Raw genomic sequence first — 25733 nt, forward strand, 5'->3', positions numbered from 1 at the left:
TAAATTTGTGGTGTTACACATACTTTCTTATTTTGTGGACTAGAAACCTCCTATTCTGGAAGCTACGTATACGAATCAGTATTCTTGTCACTTTCAATGCAAAAATATTTTTATATTATCGAGGAATCATCGTTTGAAATCCTCGTCACACTAACTATTAAGAGATTCTTGTGAAATTGACCTAACATGCTTATGTTTCCCTATATAAGTTTCTATGACTTTAATATAAGATTCACAAACTGGTTTCTTCCACCTCATTGTTATAGAAACAATGTTGTCCTCACTTCTAATTCTCTGCATTACTCTTCCTGTGATTTTCTCATTCTTCCTCAAATACCTCAAAACCATGAAAAAACCACCACTCCCACCAGGTCCTAGAGGCCTTCCCATAATAGGGAACCTTCATCAGCTCAATAACTCTACTCTTTATCTTCAACTATGGCAACTCTCAAGAAAATATGGTCCAATATTTTCCCTTAAATTAGGTTTAAGGTCAGCCATTGTTGTTTCCTCTCCTAAACTTGCCAAAGAGGTAATGAAAGATCATGACCTTGAGTTTTGTGGGAGACCTAGATTACTTGGCCAACAGAAATTGTCTTATAATGGGATTGACATTGCATTTTGCCCATACAATAGTTATTGGAGAGAAATAAGGAAAATTTGTGTTGTTCATCTCCTTAGCTCCATTCGTGTCTCAAACCTTTCCTCAGTAAGACACTTTGAGGTCAAGCAAATGATAAGAAAAATATCCATGCATGCCTCGTCCTCCAAGGTTACCAATTTGAGTGATGCACTCATCTCCCTCACCAGCACTATTATATGCAGAATTGCCTTTGGCAGAAGGTATTGTAACATGTTTTTCACACTCAAATAAACTCACTCTTTTTTAGGACGACTGGCATTAAATTTCAAAACTGTTTTCTAAATTTTATTGTTTTTAAAGAATCATGTGATATACTTTTTAGTACAAGATTGAGTAAAAGTTTAATTAAATGTTTCACTGAGTATCATATACTTGTCCTCTTTCCACCAGATATGAAGATGAAGGAACAGAAAGGAGTAGATTCCATGAGCTACTGAATGAGTGTCAAGCCATGTTGGGCATGTTTTTTTTCTCAGATTATATTCCTTTCTTGGGTTGGATTGATAGAATCACAGGGCTACGTGCTCGGCTTGAACAGAATTTCAAAGAGTTGGATACGTTCTACCAAGAAGTCATTGATGAACACATGGATCCTAATAGAAAGACACCAGAAAACGAGGATTTGATTGATGTCTTACTTCAACTCAAAAAGCAACGTTCGTTTTCTGTAGATCTCGAAAATGATCACATCAAAGCTGTTTTCATGGTTTGGACTTCTTTTCCCTTCCTCGTTTAATTTATCTACTTGTGTAGCACGTGATTGATATGATATCGATACTTTCATAATATTTTTTCGATAACATTTTAACATCTATATGTCATTGTTTATAATTATTTTTATTGATTGTGGAATAATTTTGAATTAACAAGTAAATTATGTTAAAATATTATAAAAAAATGTTGTCAAAAATATTATTATCGTTAAGGGATAAAACATTTTTAATTTATATATTTTGATATCTAATATTCATTTATATATTTTAATTTTTATACTTACAAATTACTTGTTTTAATCTTTATATATTTTTTTAAACAACTGAAAAAAAGAGAACAAATAAATATTATAAAACTGATAGAAGATACATTATTGTGATAGAAGACACATTTTTCTAGTTAACCTTTGCTGAAACTAACAAAGTTTCACATATGAATTAAACAAACTTAACTAATATATTTGATTAGTTTAACCATCTTAAAAAAATATAGAATAGGTGTCCCCTAAGGTGTACGTCTATCATTTTTTTCTTAATTGATTACAAATAGAAAAAGAAAAAGGTTTTGGACAAGTTCAGTTTAAAAGTTTATTTTGTAAAATATGTTTTGAATCGATTATAAACTACTGATTTCTTTTTTGCAGAACATGCTTGTAGCAGCAACTGATACAACTGCTGCTACAACGATATGGGCTATGACCTTACTACTAAAAAATCCAAGAGTAATGAAGAAAGTTCAAGAAGAAATTAGGAATTTGGCGGGTGAAAAAGATTTTCTGTACGAAGATGATATTCAAAAGCTCCCCTATTTCAAGGCCGTGATAAAAGAGACACTGAGACTGCATCTACCAGCTCCCCTACTTGTGCATAGGGAAACAAATGAAGCATGTATTTTAGAGGGCTATGAGATTCCAGCCAAGACAATAGTGTATGTTAATGCTTGGACTATCCATAGAGACCCTAACTCTTGGAAAGACCCAGATGAGTTTTTACCAGAGAGGTTCTTAGATAATACAATAGATTTTCGAGGGCAAGATTTTGAGTTCATTCCATTTGGTGCTGGACGTAGAATTTGCCCTGGTATGATTATGGCAATTGCTTCATTGGACCTTATTCTAGCAAATCTTCTCCGGTCATTTGATTGGGAATTACCAGTTGGAATGAAAAAGGAAGATATTGATACTGAAGTGTTGCCAGGAATTACTCAACACAAGAAGAATCCTCTATGTGTTTTGGCTAAGGTTCGAATCTAGAAGTTTGATTAATAAAAAACGTGTAATATTTTGCTTTTCTGTTGTTTGGTGTCTTTAGCTGCATCTGTAGATAATATTGTACTCAATAATGATGCGAACTCCTTATTCCAGAATATTTCTTTTATTGTATAATTAATTTAGATATTATCTTGGTTGTACAATGAGATGAGCAGCGTGTCCCTCTTTGTATGAATGGCTAATGAATACCATTGTTTCACTGAGATCCCCGACCCAAAATATTCAAAGTCGTCATCATCCAGTCATGCTTGCTTTCTCTTTTCTTGTTTTAGTCATGGGGAGGATACCTCCAAAAGGCACCTGCTCAAGTCAGCGATATTGTTTTTGTTTATTTTAATAGTAGTAATTGGAAATAAGATATCTTTACCCGGGCATTTAACATGTATTTATAGGCCTCACCATCATTCAACCCCTTAATTATTCATTAATAAGACATGATTTTGTGCAATGTGATCTGTTAATCACCAATAAGTTCCATATTTTTGTCTTTGATACAGTCATTAAATGTATTAAGTAGCCATTATTGATTACCTGATCTGACTAATCACACTGAATGGTCGATCGGTGTAACGCTAACATTCATGATTATTCCTTTGGACGGTCGGTCTAACTTGGGACAGTACATTAAGCCTCCCAAGCCCCGAGCAGTAGTATCGTAGGTGCGAAGGGGTTTGATTTTTGGGGGAGCATGGAATCGTGGTATAAGCGGTCTTCTACCCTTAAGGTAACCTCGCGTTCAAGTTACCGAGCGGTCTTCTTCAGCCCTTGAGGTAACCTCGCGTTCGGGTTACCAAGCTCTTTGCTCTTAGGGTAACCTCGCGCTCGGATTATCGAGCGGTAGTCAACTCTTGAGGCTCTTCCCTCTTGTGGTGAGTGGTAGTCAGCCCTTGAGGCTCTTTGCTCTTGTGGTAACCACGCGTTTGGGTTACCGAACGGTAGTCAGCCCTTGAGGCTCTTCACTCTTGTGGTAACCACGCGTTTGGGTTATCGAGCGGTAGTCAGCCCTTGAGGCTCTTTGCTCTTGTGGTAACCACGTGTTTGGGTTACCGAGCGTTAGTCAGCCCTTGAGGCTCTTCGCGTTTGGACACGTGTCATCATTTTATTGGTCTATTTGAATTTATGTTTAAAACATATTTAAAACGGACCAATCACAAACTGCCACGTATGCCTTGTCAAAAAGTTGTTAAAAAAGTGTTGTTAAAAGAAATTTTTCCATTCAAAAATTGCTTTATCCAAGATGACATGGCGAGCATTGATAAAGCTTGAATAATATATTAAGATAAATTTATAATGGATGAATGTTTCGGAGTAGGATCAGTGATAATGATTAGCCTTACCCTTGTGCATCATGTTCAGTGCTCTTGCGACCTACAAAAATTCGTTCTCTTTAATTTGTTTTCCAATGCAATTTGGATAACAAACTGGTATTCCCTTCTCACATACTCATCCTCATCCAAGCCATTCCTATTAAAGATTATCCTGCAGACAAATAGCATGTTGATTGCTAAAGCAATTACAGAGCTGCAATAATGGAAGATTTCTACATTATTGATTAGATTTGAACTTTGTAACGTGAACATCTACTTTCCCATATAATTCCTAAACACAATTTTATGAGACTTTGAGGACAAATCGAGCATCAGCGCAATTTTCTGCATCACTGTCATGCTTCGGGAACCTTCCTGATTTATCACCTGATACAGAGCACAGAGAAAAAATAAAAAGGAAACTAGATGGAGAATATCAACCAAAGGCTTGTGATCCAATTATAGCATAAACGACACAGAGTACATATGCGTATAGTAAAGCAACAGCCAAAAGAAGCAGGATCGCCACCGTCCTTAGAGCTTTGCCACTGAATTCTCCACCACAACATAATTGAATGAAAAGCCAGTAGAAGGGCAATACTAGTCATTATTACAGTTAACCCAATCAGTTGCAAGCGATGCGGATGCTAGATGGACGGCGCGGAGGAGATTGGTCCGGATGGTGTGGCGAATGATGAGGAGGCTAGACCGGACGGTGTGATTGTAATCGCGAGTGTTGCGGACCAGACAGCTTTGGGTGGAGCTAGACGCTCTGTGAGCACCTTCACCTTCGCCATCGTGACGTGCTAGAAGGCACTGGACGATTTCGCCGTCGGGTTTGTGCCTCAGCTCTCGAGTGAGTTGGAAGATCTAGGCCGCGTAGGCGGTAACGCATACATCGGAGGTGTCGCCGACGTCAACATTCCTCTCCCTCTCTCTATTTCCTGGGAACCTCCTCACCATAACATCTTTATTCCTTCTTGGCATTGGAAAATGTTAGTATTAAAAATGTTCCGGTGTAAGGTCGAGTCACATAGCTCTTTCACAATTTCTTCTCTTCATCGATCATCCAGTCTGTTCCTCTTTGTCCAAGTCCGTTCGGGAGGGTACCTGTCAAAGGTCCTCCAATACTAAAGTCAATCAACGAGTCCGTTCGGGATTCAAAGTATAGTATTAAATGCGTAATAAATGAACCTACTTACCTCTTACCTTTGACCTTTATATATAGTGTTGGCTATGGGCCTGGGATTAGTGAAACTTTAATCAAGATCCAATCATAGCTCAATAACCTTTAACTCTATCTTACCTTAATCTGACCTATCTTATCTCTAACCCTTGTTGCGATCCTTCCGTGTTGACCGTCCGTCTCGTCGCATCCATAGGGACCATCCGTCCCGAACGTTCGGGGGTTCCCAATACACCAAACCCCCAAGCCCTAGACAAGTATTTGTCGTTGGGTTTAAAAATGTACTCACACCATTTGATGCGCTTCGAATTTGAACTTTGGGCGGGAAAACACGTGCCAAGTTCTAGTAGGTTGCTGGTCTCGGGCAGTGGGACAGTCTCTCAATCTAGGCCCTTCATTGTGTTATCGCTTCAAAGGTGAGGATCTGCGGGGGGTGACGGCGGGGGCTCCTTTAGTGGTAGCAGGTCATCGTCTTCTAACTCGGGGTCGATATCCCGAGGGGAGAGGTCCGGCCAGTCGGGAGGATCTCTCGGGTCCTCGGAGTCTAGCGACGATCGGATAATACACAGGACGTCCCTATTTCTCCTGGAGGGTGAGGTTGAGGTGGACGCGATGAGGACGAAACCTGCTGGCGGGTGGCCAGCCATAGGTGGCTACGGATGGGCTTCGCACGATGTGGGTTCCTATGAGTCCGAGTAAGAGAGCTGGGAGGACCTATTGGAGTGGGCTAACTAGTCGTTCTTGGCTCGAGACGAGGAAGATGCCCGACTATTTCGCCTGAGTGTCAGCCATCCTAACAAGTGAGTTTTCCACGGGAACGGAACAAGCGTAGAAGATTTCTTCTTTGTGTATACCTATTTGTTCAACCGTACGTTCGTGCCATGCCTTTTAGTCGCTTCCAGGCAACCGTGCTCCACAGGATGAACATCGCCCCTTCCCAATTACACCCAAATGGTGGGCCTGTATTCAAGCATTTATGGTCATGTGCTCGGCTTTAGCCATCGTCCCGACGATCTCACTTTTCTTTCATTATTACCATGTCTGGCCACTCACCAAACGAGGTTGGGTTTCGTTGACGTTCGGTCAAGATTGTTGTTTATTTAAGCCTTATTCCGAGTCTTTCAAGAACTTCAAGACAAGTTATTTTAAAATAATGATAAAGGAGGTCGACCGCAACTAATTTCGCGACGCGACGGGTGAGCCCTTGTTCCCTTATTATTGGACAAGGGATCCTACAAGAATAAGTCCTATGTCAACCAGCGAGATGTCCCCAACCGAGGTCGAGGCTGTAAAAACCATCAATGATCTGCCCCCACCGCCTTCACGCCTGCCAATTAGTTGTTTTCCTTCGTCACGAGGATTTTACCCGTGTGGCGATCAGTGTGATATTAGTGATTGTCTACGTATTTCTTTGATATTAACTTAGCTAAATTTCCATTTTCTTTGCAGATAATATGTCTCTTTCGGTTCCTTGCAAGACCAACTTCATTCCTCCTTCACAAAAGAGGGATCCCTGGCTGACCGGTTCTGAGCAAGGCACACGGGTGGCCTAGTTGCAAACGAAACCGGCCATGGTGGTCACTCTGGCTGAGGTACCTCCGGTTGTGGAGGTGCCCCCTATAGTGAACCTTGAGTCCCGGTGGCTGCTGCAACCACTTCCGCCCAGGCCGGCCCGTCTCCCTCTAAAAAGAAAAGGAAATGTAAAGAGGGGGAAAAATATTCGTCGAAGAGGAGTCGTCGGGAAAGTACTCCCTGACCCCTTCCGGGCGGTCTTCTAGATCCTTCGTTCGACGTGAGCGATCGGGTTGACTTTCACATGAGTTTTTCCCAGAGGTCGGTCGTGGAGCCTCTTTCTGAAAAACAGCTTACAAAGGTCGCGTAGGAATTCACTACTCGCGGTGCTATGTTGATGTGGTATCTCAAACAGTTCACTGACCGGCGTGGCTCTGAAGAAATTCAGAACGAATTGGTTGCGAAGAAAAAGGCCTTTGAAGAAGCTAAGGCCAAACTAGAGGAACATTCCAAGTGTGAGTCGGCTCAAGCCGGCTTGTTGAAGAAGTTTGAGGGTGCTTGCATCGAAGTTGCGACCCTCACGCAACAGTTAAAGGACCTTAAGGTGAAGTACGATCAGGAGGCGAGCGAGACCAGGACGTGTATGATGGAAAGATGATGTCGGTACTAGTCGCGGATGCGAAGGAGGAGGAGCCTGCAGAGGGCGATGTTAATGCGGATGACATTGACGGGGGCGGGGGTGCCAGTGACGGTGAAGACGCCGGTCATGATGGCGGCGAAGGGGATGGCAACTGAGGCTTTTTGTATGTGGGGGGGGGGGAATACTTTTTGGCTTTTTGGATGTTCAGGGTAGGAATACAATGCTTTTTTATTTTGATTGCTTGTTTTGGTGGCCAATCGACCTTTTTGAATGTATTGCCCCACACAACCTTTGGTTATTGACTGAATTTGCGCTTTTAAGCCTTATGTTTATGCCTGTCGGGGAAACGCACATTTGCTTTAGCATTGTTAGTTCGCTTTCTTAATTGTGTTGACGAGATATTTTCCAAGTCATACCGTCCAGTGCCGATTGGACGAATGCATGCGCATTTTTGTGCTCTTGACTCCTTTTCTTAGTTTAGTCGACTGGGCGGCAGTGGTATGTTAACTCACCGTTCACCGTTCGATATGTTTGTTGATTGGGTGGTAGTGGTTCTCTTTAGGAACTCGCCGTTCACCACCCTGTTTGTTGGTTGATCGGGTGGCAGTGATTCCTTCTAGGAACTCACCGTTCACCACCCGATTTGTTTGTTGATCGGGTGGCAGTGGTTCCTTTTAGGAACTCGCCGTTCACCACCCGGTTTGTTAGTTGACCGGGTGGCAGTGGTTCCTTTTGGAAAATCATTGTTCACCACCCAGATTGTTAATTGAGTTAGTCGTGACTCGATCTTGTGGTCAGAAGGGAACCCCTGGTCAGTATATTTATATTTCAAAAAGGGTGCCATTACACAGAAAAGGATTAACTGAAATAAAACTTCAGGTGAGAGGTGTTCCAAGTATTGCGAAGGGGTCTTCCATTCAGTTGAGACAAGCGATATGCTCCATTTTGCAAGTCTTCGACTACCTTGAAGGGGTCATCCCATTTTGCAGCAAACTAACCGTGAGAGGGGATCTTCCGGGCGTCCCTGGTCTTTCTCCACACTAAATCACCTTCTTGGAAACTCCGGGACCATACTTTGGTGTTGTATTTTCTCTCTACCATCTGCCTGCAAGCTTCTGCGTGAAGGACAGCGCGATCTCTTCGCTCATCTACAATGTCCAGTTCAATCCTTAATTCCTCGTCATTGACTTGGAGGTTTTCGATTTGCCGCCTTAACGACGACTCCCTTAGCTCGACCAGTGGCATGGCATCTATGTCGTAGGTAAGATTGAAGGGAGACTCGCCAGTGGTGTCGTGCGGCGTGCACCGGTAGGCTCGCAAAACCTTCGGGAGTTCGTCCACCCACGCCCCTTCTTATATCCTAGCCTCCTCTTGAGTTCTGCAACTATCATCTTATTGGCTGCCTATGCTTGACAGTTCGTTTGAGGATGTTCCACGGAGCTTGTGACGTGCTTTATCCCCAGGCTCTGATAAAATGCTTTCAACTTTTTATCTACAAATTGCCTGTCGTTATCGGTGACAACCGTCCGGGGAATTCCGAACTTACATATTATCTTCTAGAAAAAATTCCGGACCTGTCGAGCGGTAATGGTGGCAATGGCCTTGGCTTCTACCCACTTTGTGAAGTAATCCACTACGACCAGGATAAATCTCTTTTGTCCTCGGCCGACTGGGAACAACCCCATGATATCCATCCCCCACTTAGCGAACGACCAAGGAGAGACCAGTTTATGGAATTCGCTCGGGGGGCATGTAAGACATTTGCGTGGGCCTGAAATTTCTCGCATTTTTGTAGGAAAGTTTTAGCGTCCTCCCCCATGGTCGACCAGTAATACCCGGCTCGGAGGGTGCGTGCCTTCAAAGTTCTCTTTCTGGTGTGGGATCCACATATCCCGTTATGGAGTTCGTCCATTATATAGGTGGCTTCCTGGGGGTTTAGGCATTTGAGTAAAGGGGTGGAAAAACCTCTTTGGTACAAGTCTCCCCTGATGACAACGTATCGGGCGATTTTTCGACCGTCTACTGGTTTAACCGGTGGTCGGCATCCTAATCTTGCATCAACTTTCGAATTTCCATCCGTCAGTCGGGTTCCTCAGCGTTGTTTATCGCTAGGCATTCTACCGACGGTCCTGTCAAAACCTGCCGGATGATAGTCGTTAGCTGCCCTTTTTCCTTACTGCTGCTAAGCTTGGACAACATGTCGGCACGAGTGTTTTCTTCCAGAGGGATGTGCCTGAGAGTGAACTGCTGGAATTCTTTGATTAAAGTATTAGCCTTGTGAAAATATCGGAGCAATTGATCATCTTTAACCTGAAATTCCCCATTCATCTGCCCTATCACCAATTAAGAATCGGTCCGGCAAAGTACAATGCAGGCTCCCATGTCCTGAGCCAATTGTAAACCTACAATTAGGGCCTAGTATTTGGTCTGGTTATTCGAAGCTTTGAACTTAAAGATGAGGGACTGCTCTGACAAGAAACCGTTGGGCCCCTCCAAAACTATTCCCGCGCCAGCCCCGGCTTGACCGGCCGCTCCATCCACATACAGGTCCCACTGCTCGCTCGACACATTCTGAGGTAATTCCACCGCGAAGTTAGCTAAATATTGTCCTTTGACAGATCCTCGGGGCTCGTAACGTAGGCCGAATTTTGATAGTTCTACAACCCACCCTACTATGCGTCCGGCCAGATCGGGCTTCCTCAAAATTTTTGAAATCGAGTAGTCCGTTCGGGCGACTACCTAGTGGTTTTGAAAGTATGGTCGGAGCCTTCGGGAAACACTAAGAAGGGCCAACACAACCTTTTCTACTTGCTGATAACGTGTTTCCGTTACCTGCAATACCCTAATTACAAAGTAGATGAGGCGAGGTTTTGGTTGTTCTTGTACCAATGCGGCGCTAATAGCTTCAGCAGAGACTCCAAGGTATACCTGCAAATCGGCCTTGGGGAGCAGTCGGTTCATAACCGGTGGTTCGGTGAGTATGGCTTTCACCTGAGCGAACGCTTGCTCGCAATCTACATCCCATGACTCGGCTCCCACCCCTCTCTTCATCCGTCTCACGATCGGTCGAATGCGTTCCGCCAATTTGGGAATAAAGTGAGAAAGGGAGGTCAACCGCCCGACAGTCGTTGGATTTCCTTCAAGTTAGCGGGGTCCTCATGCCGAGGATCGTTGTGCAGTTGTCCGGGTTCACCTCTATGTCCCGGGCGGTTAACATAAAACCCAGAAACTTCCCTGCTGCCACCCAAAAGGTAAACTTTGCGGGGTTAAGTCTCATATTATAGCGCCTCACCTGGCAGAATACCTCCTCCAGGTCCTTGATGTGGTGGGTAGGAGATGCTAAGCGGACCAACATATCATCAACATACACATCCATGTTGCGGCCGATCTGGTCAGCGAATATTTTATCCATCAGCCTTTGGTATGTGGCCCCCGTATTCTTGAGTCCAAAAGGCATTACGTCGTAACAATAGTTTCCATTGTCAGTTATGAACGCCATTTTTTCCTAATCCGGCGCATACATTGGTATCTGATTATAGTCTAAGTAGGCATCGAGGAAACTCAACATCGTGTGACCGGATGCTCCGTCAAGGCCATCTATGTTGGGGAGTGGGTGAGAGTCCTTCGGGCATGCCTTGTTGAGGTCGGTGTAATCGATACACATCCGCCATTTGCCAGAGGCCTTCTTGACCATGACTACATTGGCCAGCCACGTAGTGTAAGTTACTTCATGGATGAAGCTGACCTCCTTCAACATCCTCACCTCCTCGTTAATGGTCGCCGCCTTCTCTGTCCCCAATCTCTATTTTTTCTGCGCCACCAGCTTCGCTTTCTTGAACAAGGCATATATATATGGGTCATAATGGAAGGGTGGATGTTGGGCATGTCCGCTGCGGTCCACGCAAATAAGTCTCGGTTTTTCCATAAAGTTGATTTTAATTCCTTCTCTAGGACTGGGTCCAGTCCGCTCGCTATCATTGTGGTTTAGCCATCCTTCATTCCTATCCGGGCCGGGTGCAACTCCCTGTGCGGTTCAATCCGGTCGTCCGTATTAGTGCGTGGGTCCAGATCAGCCATCGCAACCTCAGATCAGCCATCGCAACCTCTAACCACGCCACCTTCGTCCAGCACGCCCGGGGGTATAACTTTAATCCGGCCGTGTAACATTCTCTGGTCGTCTTCTAGTCTGTCTGCACTGTCATTATCTTGCCCCGGTCCGTCGAGTATTTTAACGTTAAATGCAGGATGGATACAATGGCCCCAAATGCGTTCAAGCAAGGACAACCTAATAAGACGTTATATGAGGTATTCGCATCAACTAGCAAATATCTGACTTTCTTTTCTTCACATTCCCTACCAGTGCCTAAGCGTGTACGAAGGTCAACATAACCTCGCGTGTCCACCCTTTCACCGACGAATCCTACTATCTCTTCATGAAAGGCTACGATCAGATCATCGGACAGGTCCATCTGCCGGAAACTCTTCCAGTATAGGATATTGGTAGAGCTCCCTTTGTCAATGAGGACCTTGATCACCTCATAGCGGACATTCTCAGCGCTGATCACCATGAGGTCGTCCTGCTCAAGATCAGGTGCATGGAAGTCCTCATCGATGAAAGTTATAGGCAGCATGGATTTCTTCACTTTCTGGACGTTGTTCACCGACCGGAGCGCCCTGACATGGCGCTTTCTTGCCGATGCGGATGGTCCTCCTCCGGTGAAACCGCCTGATATGGTGTTAATACGTCCTCGGATCGGTCGATTGTCGCTCCGGCTACGGCTTCGACTATGCCGTCTTTCGGTTCTGGGACGATCACCCCTATAGTACGGTTGTCGGTCTTTGTTCCGCTCTCGGTCGTCCCGTCTCATCGGCCTTCACCAGGGGCTTCTCTGTCGTTCGGGTGGTAAGACATCTTGGCTAACCTTGATGTATTTTTTTAGTTGACCGGCTCGGATCAATTCCATGATCCAGTCTCTGAGGGTGACACATTCCTTGGTTGTATGCCCCAAGTTCTGATGATAAAGGCAATGTTTATTACCATCGGCCACAGGTGGTGTGGGGCGTTTTTTGAGGGGTGGGATAAGGTTAGCACTTAGCGCTTCTTGTAAAATTCGAACCGGAGGTGCGTTTAGGGGGTCTATTGTTGGAAACGAGGCCCTCTAGGGGCTCTCTATGTCTCAATCCTCCAACCTTTCAGGATTGACCATCCAACCTTCTGCCATCCGCCATGTCTTTAACCTCCTGGGAACTTTTTGTAAGATTGTTTCATCTCCTCTACCCTCACTTCATCAGTCGCTTGTTCCCTCAGCTTCTCCATTGTCTTGGATGCCTTTGACACATGCTTTCCTTGAAGGGTCCCGATTTTAGTGGCCTTTGACACCATAGAGTGGAAGAAAAAGTTAACTATAATGAATTTAATTTACTTATAGAAGAAGTTGTGATATTTTGATTGTATTGAATTTTTGGAGATTCTGTAAGGATTTTTCAACATCATTTTCCCGTGTTGCAGTTCTCACAGATTCAATAGGGAAACTGTGAAGACGCTAGATCTCAACTGAGCTAGATTTGAATTGCAGGGAACATTGACGTTAACCTTCAAATCCAAGAAAATTCAATATTATGATATGAAATAAAAGTATTAAATTATTCAGCAAAAATAATAAAATAAATTTAGGATAATTATATAGAAAGAAATTATCAAGAAGGGGGTTGCGCGCCCCACAAGGGGGTTGAGCGCCCTTTGCTTCGCTGATCCAGTCAAAACTTGGCGCCTGGGCGCCCCAAAAGGGGGCTGGGCCCCCTTTGCCTCGTATTTTTAGCCTAAAGCTGGCGCCTGGGTGCCCAAAAGGGGGCTGGGTGCCCTTTACTTCGTATTTTCCGTTTAATCTTGGCGCTCGGGCACCCCAAAAGAGGGGGGCTGGGCGCGACTTTTGCTAACATGGCACCCTAGACCTATTTAAGGCTCTCATGCAACGAGGGTGTCATCTTCTTGGCGGTTGAAGCACAAAAACACTCTTTTGGACCTTAAGGAGCTGGTTTTGAGTTGTGGGAACTCTCATTTCTTCTTCCTTGGGTCTTCATCTCTTCCATTTTCTTCCATTGTAAGCTCAAGCTCTCCATGACTATGGAGAGATAAGTTCTTTTTGTTGGGGAATGATGTAAACTATGAAACTCTCTTGTAAATGCACTTGTTTTGAATGAATATAAGCTTCTTTTATTATTTGCTAGTGTTTATTTCCTTTGCTTAAAGCTTGTTGTGACTTGATCAACCATACCATGATTCTAGGGTTTGCTTAATGTTGGGAAATGTTGTGTAAACCTTGAACTAGACTAAACACTTAAAGGGAATAGTGTCTAGGGATAGAGCTTGGACCTTTAGTTGTCTTAAACATCTAGTCTTAATGCAGATGAACTTGTTAGGTTACCAAGGGATTGAGGTTTAATGAGTAAATCCAGGCTCTCTCACCAAGGGATTGGGTTTGAGTAACTTAGTAGGTTGACACAAGCATATAAATGAAGAAGTTATGTGCATTTGCATGAGAGTGTAATAGGTGAAATCATTCTCCAACATCTCCATTCCATATCATCTCTAATCACTTCATTTCTTAGTGTTTTTACCACAAGAAGTTCAATTCATTACTTATGCATTATGTTTATTTTTATTGCAGCAATTCACATTAAAGGGAATTATTCTCTCGTCTAAATCAATTAGATAATCATACGATTGTAAAGTGTTAAACGAGTCTCTTGGGATACGATATCCGGTCTTACTGGTTTATTACATAGAACGATTTTTTACGCTTGCCAGAGTTAACAATCATCCAGTCGCACTTGCTCTCTCTCTTCTTGTCCTAGCCATGGGGGAGGGTACCTGCAAAAGGCACTTCGACGCTCAAGTCAACGATATTGCTTTTGTGTATTCTGGTAGTAGTAATTGGGAATATGATATCTTTACTTGGACATTTAACCCTGTATTTATAGGCCTCACTATCGTTCAACCCCTTAATTATTCATTAATTCAACATCTCTTTGTGCAATGTAATATGTTAATCACCAATATGTGTCATATATATGTCTTTGATACAGTCATTAACTGTATTAAGTAGCCATTAATGATTACCTGATCTGACTAATCACACTGAATGACCGATTGGTGTAACGCTAATGCTCATGATTATTCCTTTGGACGGTTGGTCTAACCTGGGACAGTACAACCATAAAATGATTGAAGCAATTGTATGAACTATGTACTTATTTAGGTATTATAGCTCGACAAAAAGCAACAGTTTTGTATGTTCATGAGATTAAGACAAGAATTACCTAATAACTAAATTACTTTTGGGTTAAATATGTTTTTAGTCCCTATACTTTGGGGCGATTTTGTTTTTAGTCCCTATTTCAAACTAAGGTACAATTTAGTCCTTCAACTTTAGAAAACTCTGGTTTTAGTCCTTTTTACCAAATTTTTTTAACTTTATTTGCTGTTTCAAGCACGTTTAATTATAGCATTTGGATTGTTTACACTGTTTGACACATTTTTGCTTCAATGTTAACTGAGAAACGCGTTTGAAACAACAAATAAAGTTAAAAAAATTTGGTAAAAAGGACTAAAACCAAAGTTTTCCAAAGTTGAAAGACTAAATTGTACCTTAGTTTGAAAGAGGGACTAAAACCAAAATCGCCCCAAAGTATAGGGACTAAAAACATATTTAACCCATTACTTTTTGTACCGTACGTATGGGACACCCACATATTGTATTACCAAAACCGATCGATCGATCAAAACCCTAGAACTTTCAAAAATAATGTAGATTGATCGGTTAATAATTTCATTGGCGACCAAACGGTCACATTTCATATTAAGGTGATCACAAACTCAATATGATTAATAAGGTAAAACATACTTATGAGGCATTGAGCCGTAATTGGACCAACCCTGATTAAAAACTCCCTCCGAAATCTATAGATATAGAGGTAAGATAAGGAGGTAGGTGATGCCATTTATTGGACATTTAATGCTTAACTGTGATAACTGATCGGTATAATTAAACTGACTTGAGCGTCAAAGTACCTTTCACAGGTAACTACCCGTTCGGTTCGAACGTTATAGAAGAAGAAACAGGAAATCATGCTAAGAGGAACAACATTGTGAACGGAATGAAAGGATAAAGTGTGAAGGAGTAGTTATCGACCCTACCATTTGAAACATTTTGGCACTCACCATGGGGCCTGAGAACGAGCATGAAACCCAATGGTGGCCACAAGAAACATAGGAGAGCTGGAAAACCCAATCGCACTGATTAGAGAGATGAAAGTGCAGATCCAGACATAAGGGTAAAAAATGCAACGAAAACACGATGTCGAGATGGTCGCACTCAAGGCAGAGCACGCTGCCACTCGAATGAAGCAATCCGCTGAAGACTCAGTATCTTTGATTCTAACCCCTATCGAAGGACAATGATCATGGTGGTGGATCGAGCACAACTAGTCAGGGAATGAGTAGAACCGGCCAAGATGCCAACAAAGTTAACCAAGATAGTAAAGTGGAAAGGGAGGCGACAAGTAATGTGACTAAGGTGACCGCCTCAATCAGAACCGTCCAGGTGGAGGGTCTGCTGCCCTTCACTGCTGCAATCATGGAATCCCCAATGCTTAAAAACTCAACGCCTCTAACGTTTGAAATGTACGACGGAACCACCGACCCAGATGACCATTTTCGGTCTTTTGTGAATGTCATGGCCTTTTACTTGTCGAGTGACCCAGTGATGTGTTGGGCGTTCTCTCTTTCGCTTAAAGGTGAAGCATTGGCGTGGAATAACACTCTTCCCCCGAATACGGTGGACTATTTCACCATTGTGCAGTCTCTCTTCGGAAAATAGTACGCCTTCAGCCGCATCTAAGGGCTAACAAACATCACATTGATTAGTACCAACCAGGAAAAGGAGAGCCACTGAAGGCTATCATGGAAAGATATAATAAGATAACATGTCAATTGAAGGACGCTAGCCAGGACGTCATCTTGAACAATCTACCATCGGTGTTAAAGGTTAGACTGTTTGCGGATAGCTTGTGTGCTAGGCCGCCAAAAACCATGGATGAACTACCGTAGAGAGTCGTTGAGTTCATTCAGATTGAAGACATGTGGGCTTTTCGCAAAAAAACAATAGGAGGAGGTGGCTACGATACTCGCTATTGGAGACAAGAAGGAGGCTAAGAAACCGATCGAGGGAGATGAGAAGGGGGGAGGGTCTCATCCCATATATCTCTTTCCTGCGCCTAAGTTCAGCTAGTACAACCCTCTCAACGCTCCAAGGGCACGAATTTTGGAAGAAGCACTTAGTTTTGATCTCCTTCCACCAATAAAGAAGAAACCTACCCCCAAGAATGTTGATGGAAAGAAACATTATCGTTATCACCAGAACATGAGGCACACAACTGAAGAGTGCTCAACACTTAAAGAGCTCATTCGGGCGGGACATCCCCGTAGTTATGCGAAAACAGTACCCATAAGAATATCGTCGAGCCGAATTCCCGAATGCCCGCCTCGTAAGAACGATCGACAATACAACGACAGGCGGCGAAACAGAAGTCACAGCAGGAATCACGACTGACCTATACGGGTCCATATAAACACCATTTCAGGAGGTTTCGCTAGGGGAGGAGTTTCTTCCTCTGCATGGAAGAGACACTAGAAAGGTTTAAAGATGGTCTACTTAGTGGACAAATATCCTAGGTCCATGCCTCCCATCACGTTTTTAGACAAGATTTTCATGCACCAGACCCTGATCAGGACGATATGATGGTGATTACCATCGAGATTGCCTGGTACAATGTTAGTAAGGTCTTCATCAATCAGGGGAGCTCCATAAACATCCTATATTGGAAGACATTCTTGAAGATGGATTTTTTGAACGACCTGATAGTTTTGTTTAACGAACAGATAGTAGAGTTCACAAGAGAAAGAGTGGAAACAAGGGGATATGTGGACCTCAGAACCCGCTTGGGCGTTGGTCGGGATGCTAAGGATGTAAGGGTGAGGTTTCTGCTAGTTAAAGCGAACACATCATACAACGTGTTAATAGACAAATAGTGCATGAATGCATTTGGGACGATAATGTCCACTTCACACTTGGCTGTTATAAGACCCGTATAAATAAAATGAGTTCTTGCTTTAAGTATTTTACTTGTTGGTATTAAATAATAAATTGTGATGTGAATCAGTGTTGAGAAATATTAAGGAAGGGAAGAAAAATCAAATTAAATTTGGTTTTATATAAAATTTTGAAAAAGGTTGAAAGAGTAATATAATATATTTTTTTGCACTATTATATTAGCAGATGTCGCTTAGCCTAGTGGTTGTTGTGTGTGCATGGGAGGGGATGTGTTTTTGGTCTTAAGTTCAAATCCTCCTAAGACCAAAAAGGCTCCTAGCTCTTTTAAATTTCCACCTTGGCATGTGGGTCCCACCATGAAGTAAGAAAGAGAAAAATGTGATGTGTTTGTGGAGCTTGTACGCGGAGAGAGGAAAAGTCAAAACACTTGAAGTTTTGGGTTGCTTGGGAAGAATAAAACCGAGAATGTTCCCAAGGAGGAACTTTGTTCTCATTTAATCTCTCATTCACGTGAAAGGTTGCAGGGGTTCTTGGGTCATTTCTTTTTCCACTTTGCTTGGGTGGGTGTTATTGTTAAATGTTAATGCTTATATGTTCCTTGTAATACTTCTGTTTCTATATGTGTTGGGTGGGTGTTATTATTAACCATGCATGTTTTCTAGACTTAGGAAGCTTGTAACTGACCTTGGAGTTCCTTGGGGAATTTAACCATTTGCATTGAAAATTGAAGGTACTTAAACACACCTAAAAACTGTGTTTTTTACTCTCATTAAAGTGAAGTTTTGTTGGGATAATGAAGAGTTAGGAATGAGAATCTGAAGTTAGTAGTGCACGGCTGGAGAGTAACCTTGAGTGGTTAGTGAAGGGTTGGTGAGATTTAGAGTTAGTTCTACTTAAGTGTGTAAGTTTAAGTTAGTAGGGTTGGGGGAAAAACAAAACACTTGGAGAGTGGAAAAGAAAGAGAGAACTGTGAGTTGGAGAGACACTCTTGGGGAGCAACCAAGTTGATGAGAGAAAAGAAGAGCCAACCTAGCCTTGGAGTTTTTGGACGTCACTTGTAGGAGACCAAGAGGAGTGAAAGCTTGTTGTCTAGTGAGGAAAGAAACCTAAGAGCCTTTGGAAGCTAGCTTGGATTTGAGGTAAGGGGTTTAACTTGGGGTATAACATGGTGTATGATGGGTAGAAGCTTAACATGTTGTTGTATGCACTCTCTTTTTGTGTTGAGTTTCATGTGATTATTTAAATGCAATTTCAGATTTGGGTTGTGAAGGGGACTTGGGTTGTATATATATTGGTATTTTCGTTTTTTGATGTTGGGTATACCTTGAGTTATACAGATTCATAATTTATGAAATATGTTGTTGTTGTAATGGGTATATATGTTTGGGCACTTGGGGTGTTGCATGGGTATGAAAAAGTGTCATGGGTACACTTAAAATTGTGATTATGTGGTGTGTATCTTGTTATATTTATCGCGTATACTTTTTATACATTTTTTTTGGGCACTTATCTACACTCTTGGATCAAGATTGTGAGTAAGAAGGTATTGAGAATTCTCTTCTATTGTTGGAAGAGAAAAGAGTGAGTTATGAGAATGAGAGGATTTAAAGTGATGTTCTGGTGAAGTTGAGGTACATGGGGTTGATGAAAACAATGAAGATGAATGGAAGTTTGGGGTCTTGGGGAAAGAAGAACGAGAAAAGAGAAGAATGGAAGTGGAAGGTGGAGATGGGCACATTACAAATCATTGAACATAAGGCAAGGAATGTTGGAGCATGTATGGCTTACGTAAATAATGAATAGAAGACTAGAAGAGAGTGATGATTGGGACTTTGTGTTAAGAAAAAAAAAGGGAGAGATGGATTGTTGATGTGAAAAGAGAAAGGAAGATGGGTGCTTGATTGTGACGTGAAATGTGAGAAAAGAATGAGAGAGATTTTGGGGTTGAAAATTCAAAGAGAGATAAAATGAAAATGGTAGTGTGTTGGTGATGGGTACGTAAATTGGAAAGGGAGGAGAGAGGAGAAAGAAAATTTTTTAATGTGAATTGGATGTGTTTTCGTAAGGGTATGAACCTTGGGTGAGGAGAAAAATTAAAGAAAAGAGTGTATGTGGGCCGTAGTATTTAGTGCATGAGAGAGAAAAGAGAAAGTCGAGTGTGTGCAATTGTGAAGAGTGTTACGTAAATAACATGATGTAGGAAAGAGAAATTGAGATAGAAATGTAGTGGAGAAAAGGTGGGGTCCACGACTTGTGAGAGAAGGGATAGAAATGGGAACTTTGTGTATTTAATTGAAAGAAAAAGGGAAAGAGGGAAAGAAGAGTAGTTACGTAAATGGTAAAAAGGGAGAGAGAAAGAGATAGTTTGGTAAGAAATGAGTTGGTTCATGTGGGACCTATCTTGGAAGTGAGAGAAAATGTGATTTAATGATCTTGGGGCCCACTTGAAAAGTTAGATGTAGAAGGGAGTGTGTTTAGAGTAAAAAGGGGGTGTATTGAAATTAGATGTTTTCTTTGGTGTTGGGAATTTAGTAAAAAGTGGGGGTGCACTAGAAATGTTGTTCTAGTTGATGAAAGTATAAAAATAGTAATTTTATGGGGGTACGTGAGTAGAAAAAAAAATTAAGTTATTTAATTATTTGTGATTTTTTTATTGTTGGTCAATGAATTTGGTTGACTTTATATATGATGGCGATGGTTGTAATGGTAAAGTTGTGAGAGCAAGCGTTCTGTCATTTCCTTAAAATTTTTGTCGAACCGATGGTGTTCGTATTGCGATACAATAGTGTGTTAAGTTCTCTGCGAAGTCTGAGATTCGAGTGTCACCCTATCCTCGTGTGCGAGGACTAGAGAGTGTTGGATGTCTCGCCCAATGACTTCGACTCATGTGAGTATAGTGCTCGGTGAGTGCGCCTAATTGAAGTTTTTACTCGTAATTCCTTGAGGAGAAGGGGAGATAGGCCTGAAGTTGCGATGTAAGGCTGCTTGAATCGCCCTGTTTTGCGAAACAGGTTTGGTACGACAAAATTCAAGGAAACAATAGAAGCTTGTGTAAATGTTTTGAGTTGTAAGTTTAATACGGTGATGTATTGTAATGTTATGACTATTATGGTCTGTGTTGTGATGTGATGACTACTTTATTCTATGTTATAATGCTTTGACATTGAAATTATATGCTATGTTATGTCCTTAGTTACTCACCCTTTCCTTTCGTGGTTGTGGTTCCACCTGCGGTGATCGTACTTGTACGGGAGTAGATGGCGTTGCAGATAAGGCAGAATGGAGTAGCACGACGAGAGTTATGGGAATAGTGATGGGAAATTTTATCATGTTTTGAAGTTTTTTTTATGTTTTTTTGAACCATGGATTTGATAATTGTAATGTTTGAACTTTATGTTGTAAGACGTTTAAACTTTGAGGTTTTGTTTCTGCGATGTTAATTTTAAGTTAAAAAAAATGGTGTAAATTTCGGATTTTGTTATTTTCTAGTGGCACCCCGTTAAGGGTGTTACAACTATGAAGTCCTGTTTTTGTAGGGAACCATCTATGTCGTGCGAGTAGAACAAAAAACAACTAGGGAGTGTTACATGGCAAGGCTGAAGGTAGAACCGTTCGTCCCCTCTAAGAGGGTTAGACGTTTATAAGTGGCCATGGTAGATCTCAATCCGAGAACCAACACGAACAATCGGATGAAACCCTAGGGCGAGATGAAGCCTTTCATCTTTAGCCGTAAGGGAAACCAAACTGCTACTATAGGCAGAGGTATGGAAGAGCTAGAAGAGAAGGCATTGAGAAAGGTGCTAATAGCTAATGTAGACTTATAGCGGCGGACATGCCTGAGATTCACCCGAGCGTTATGTCCCATAAATTGGCCCTCTTCAAAGAAGTCTGCCTAGTGGCACAAAAGAAGAGGAGGCTTGGAGAGGAAAAGAGAAAGGTCGTAGAATCACAGGTCAACAAATTAATGGAGGCCGAGTTTATTGGGAAGGTGAGCTACACCACATGACTGACCAATGTGGTCATGGTAAAGAAGGCGAGCGGTCACTGGAGGATATGCATTGATTTCACTAACTTAAATATATAAGGCATGTCCAAAAGATGTATATCCCCTTCGAAGCATAGACAACTTGGTGAATGGTGCCTTGGGGCATAAGATATTGAGTTTCCTCGACGCCTATTCAAGCTATAATCAGGTCCTGATGTTCCCTCCTAGACCGGGAGAGGACGACCTTTATCACCGAATGAGCTAACTTTTTTACAAAGTGATGCCTTTTGGACTGAAGAACGAGGGAGCTACCTACTAGAGGTTAATGAACCGGGTGTTCCAAGAATAGATTTGGAAGTGCATGGATGTGTACGTAGATGACATGGTGGTTTGCAATCATTCGTTACAAGAACATGTTCGTGATCTAAAGGACGTATTTTCGTAGGTACGCAAATATGAAATGAGACTTAACCCCGTGAAGTGCATGTACGGCATGCCGGCCAGAAAGTGTCTAGGATTCATGCTAACTGTGTGGGGAATCGAAGCCAATCTAAACAAGTGTAAGGCCGTCTAGAGATGCAGAGCCCCCAAAAGTTTGAAGAAGGTGCAACAGTTGGTGGGAATAATGACCTCCCTATCCCGATTTATCCCCAAGTTGACCGAGCGCATCAAATCCATCCTCAAGATCATGAAGAATAATACAACTAACAAATAGGACGACTAATGCGAGGCCACCTTTGCCGAAGTCAAGGGCATTCTGGCAAAACCACCCATAATGGCCAAATTTATCTAAGGGCACGAGTTGCAACTCTTTTTAGCCGTTTCGGACTCCACGATCAGCGCTACTCTCGTCCAAGAAGCCACATAGTTCAAGTTAATTTACTTTATCATCGAGTTCTCCGAGGACCAGAGGAGCGTTACGCCCATATTGAGAAAGTAGCACTAGCATTGCTAATGGCGGTGCGTCGCCTTTAACTGTATTTCTATAGTCATCAAGTGGTCGTTCGAAATGACCTCCCCATGGCCAAGATTCTTAGAAAGCCCAATCTGGTCGAATGAATGATTGTTTGGTCAGTAGAACTGTCTGAGTTTGGTTTGTGTTTCGAGTCACGTGGCCTGGTGAGCAGCCAACACCTAGTAGATTTTGCAACTGAGTTATCGCCAATAAAGGAAACCCCTGTGCAGCCATGGCGTTTGTACATCGACGACTCATCTGATAAAAAAGACGGTGGGGCTTGAGTTATCCTCGAAGGGCTGCATGGTTTCGTCATAGAACATGCCTTGTTACTCAACTTTTAGGTCAAGAATAACCAAGCTAAGTACAAAGCATTGATTGTCGGCTTACCTTAGCCAAGGATTTAGGGGCACACGACCTTGAATGTCAAACGGACTCTCAACTAGTCGTTTACTAGATGAATGGAGATTTTCATATCAAAGACAACCAGATGTTGCAATACTTCCACAAGGCCACCGAGTTGTTGAAAAGCTTTAAGGCAAAAAACCTGAAACACATTCCTAGAGAGGAGAACGTATGGGCAGACGCCCTCTCCAAACTAGCTAGCGGAAAAGAGAAAGGGCAACTCTCTTCTGTGATTCGACAAATTTTGATGAGACAGACCACAAACGCCCTGTCATTCGGGATTTCACAAGAAGAGGAAGATTGAAGGGTCGAAACACGTGCCCTCATGAAAAATTAAGAGGAATGGGAGAAAATAAGCACTGCAAACTTTAGAAGAGTCACTCGATACGTCCTCATCGGGGAAGATCTTTACAGGCGAGGTTTCTCCATGTATTTTCGGAATTGGGTTGTGAAGGGGTATACTTTGTGTTGTACATATATTGGTATTTTCGTTTTGATGTTGTTATAGGTATACCTTGAGTTATACATCTTGGTTTTTTTAAAAAGTATTGTTGTTATAAGGGGTACACATGTTTGGGCACTTTGGGGTGTTGTATGTGTATGAAAAAGTGTTATGGGTGAACTTAAAATCATGCTATATTGTGGGTATCTTGTCCCTTTTACCTTGCATGAGTAATAATATATTGAAGGGCACTTATCTACACTCTTTGACCAAGACTGTGTGTAGGAGGGAATTGTGAGTTCTCTTCCATGGTTGGAAGAGAAAGGCATGGGTTATGAGAATGATGGGAGTGAAGGTAAGGTTTTGGTGATTTGGGGTATATGGGTTGATGAAAACTAGTGAAGAAGGATGAAGGTTGGTGTCTTGTGTGGAAGAAGAACATGAAGAAAGCATAATAGAAGTGGAAGGTGGAAATGGGCACACTACAAATCATCTAACAAAGGCAAGGAGAAGATATGAGAGTCTTGGTATTGGAGTTTGAAGGAAAAAGAAAAAGGAAGAGATGAAGAAGGGGTTCCATGCGTTGGACGTAAATCAGGTGAGGAATGAGTGTGAATTTAAGGTTGAAAAGTCAAAGAGAGATCAAATAAAATGGAAGTGTGTGTTGGTGGTAGTTTACGTAACTTGAAATGAAGAGAGAGAGGAAGAGTTGGTGTTTATGGAAATGGATGGAGAAAGTGAAGAGAAAAGCAAAATGGAAGAATGCATGACATGGTGTGGGGTCGTGAGTTAATGAAGGAGAGAGGAGAAGAAAATGAAAGGAATAAGGGGAGAAGATGTGGTGGTTACATAATTGACATAAAGGAAGAGAGAAAGAGATACTTTGTTGAGAAATGAGTGACTTAATGTCGGACCTACCATGGATGTGAGAGAAAATGAAATTTAATGACCTTGGGCCCACTTATGTTGGTAAATTCAAGAGGGGGTGTACTTAAGGTAAATTGAGGGTGTATTGGAAATGTGTTGTTTTGTGAAATTAGTAAAAATGGGAGTGTACTAGAAATGTTGTTCTAGTGGATGAGAGTGTGAAATTAATAATTTCATATGGGTGTGGTAGTGAAATTTATTTTAATGAATTATTGTGAAAATTGATTTATTTAATTATTTGCGAATTATAATTAATTGTTGGTCAATAAATTTGGTTGACTTTGTGCATGGTATTGCGAAATATGTACGGTTGTGATGGTGAGGTTGTGAGAGCACGTGTTCCGTAATTTCGTTAGAATTTTTATCGAACGAATGATTTCGTATTCCGATATGATTGAGAGTTAAGTCTCTACCGAGACTGAGATTCGAGTGCCACCTTACCTTGTGCGTGAGGAATGAGAAGGTTGGATGTTTCGCCCAATGACTTCAGCTTGTGTTGAGTATACTGGTCAATTGGTGTGCCTGACCGAAGTTTTTATTCGTTAGCCCTTGAGGAGTCGGGGAGATAGGTCTGAAGTTACAATGGAAGACGTCTTGAATCGCCCTGTTTTGTGAAACAGGTTTGATACGACAAAATTCAAGGAAACAACAAAAGCTTGTATGAATGATCTGAGTCATGTTTTGAATACTGTGTGATGTATTGTAATGATCTGACTTTGATAGTCTGTGTTGTGATGAATTGACATTGAAATTGTATGCTATGTTATGTTCTTAGTTATTCACCCTTTCCTTTTGTGGTTGTGGTTCCACCTTCAATAATAGTACTTGTACGAAAGTAGATGGTTTTGTAGATAAGAAAGGATTGGAGTAGCGCGACGAGAGAAATGTGAATTAGCTAATGGGAATTTTATTAAGTTTTAAGTTATTTTATATTTTTGAATAATGGATTTAAACACTTGTAAGGTTTGAACTTTATGTTGTAAGATGTTTGAACATTTGAAGTTTTGTTTCCGTGACGTTTATAAATGAGAAAAAAAATTGGTGTAATTTTTTATTTTATTAATTAACATGTGGCAGTCCGTTAGGGATGTTACAATGAAGAATACATATACACTTGGTATCTTCAGTAAAGAACTTGTTATGAAACAGGTAGGCTTCTTTTATACACCAAGAGGGGGGGTGAATTGGTGTTGTTTCAAAATTAAAATCTTTTCGCAATCTTGGTGTGAAAAATTCAAAGCTTTTGATCTTTCCTTCAAATGCAAGTTATTGAAAATGTAATGCAGCGGAAAAACGCAGTTGACTACCTAACAGATATAGTCGACTGGAAAATAAAGAGTGTAGGGATCAGAAAATTCAAACACTATGTTTATACCGGTTCGGCCAACAATGCCTACATCCAGTGTCCTTCCAACCCAGGAAGCAAATGCACTATAATGGTTGCGGTTTTTACAACAAGGAATTTATAGAAGCACCACACAAAAATATAAGTCTCCTCTCTAATCCAAAACCAAAATATAGTTGCACACACAAAACTAGAATTGCAGCAAGAATCCCCTCTCCTGCAATCTGCACCCACGTCGAACAATCCTCAACGTGTCAGTAGCACTCTTCATAGGATGCCAAGCCTATCAC

The 25733-nt window shown here is 41.9% G+C and overlaps 1 protein-coding gene across 1 annotated transcript; it reads left to right on the top strand.

Annotated features, from left to right (window-relative positions):
- Positions 1-210: 210 nt before the first annotated feature.
- Positions 211-2826, top strand: LOC106773932 (cytochrome P450 83B1-like). The gene is made up of 3 exons (XM_014660700.2): positions 211-843; positions 1034-1349; positions 2001-2826. The coding sequence occupies exons 1-3, from the start codon at positions 272-274 to the stop codon at positions 2607-2609; spliced, it is 1497 nt and encodes a 498-aa protein (XP_014516186.1). The 5' UTR covers positions 211-271; the 3' UTR covers positions 2610-2826.
- Positions 2827-25733: the final 22907 nt, after the last annotated feature.

Source organism: Vigna radiata, chromosome 9 (assembly GCF_000741045.1).
Source record: "Vigna radiata var. radiata cultivar VC1973A chromosome 9, Vradiata_ver6, whole genome shotgun sequence".
In the NCBI taxonomy this organism is placed as follows: domain Eukaryota; kingdom Viridiplantae; phylum Streptophyta; class Magnoliopsida; order Fabales; family Fabaceae; genus Vigna; species Vigna radiata.

Coding starts and splice junctions, on each gene's coding strand:
- LOC106773932 (XM_014660700.2), top strand. CDS start 272: ATGTTGTCCTCACTTCTAATTCTCTGCATTACTCTTCCTGTGATTTTC. Junction 844..1,033: donor AGAATTGCCTTTGGCAGAAG/GTATTGTAACAT, acceptor TCTTTCCACCAG/ATATGAAGATGAAGGAACAG. Junction 1,350..2,000: donor ACATCAAAGCTGTTTTCATG/GTTTGGACTTCT, acceptor TCTTTTTTGCAG/AACATGCTTGTAGCAGCAAC.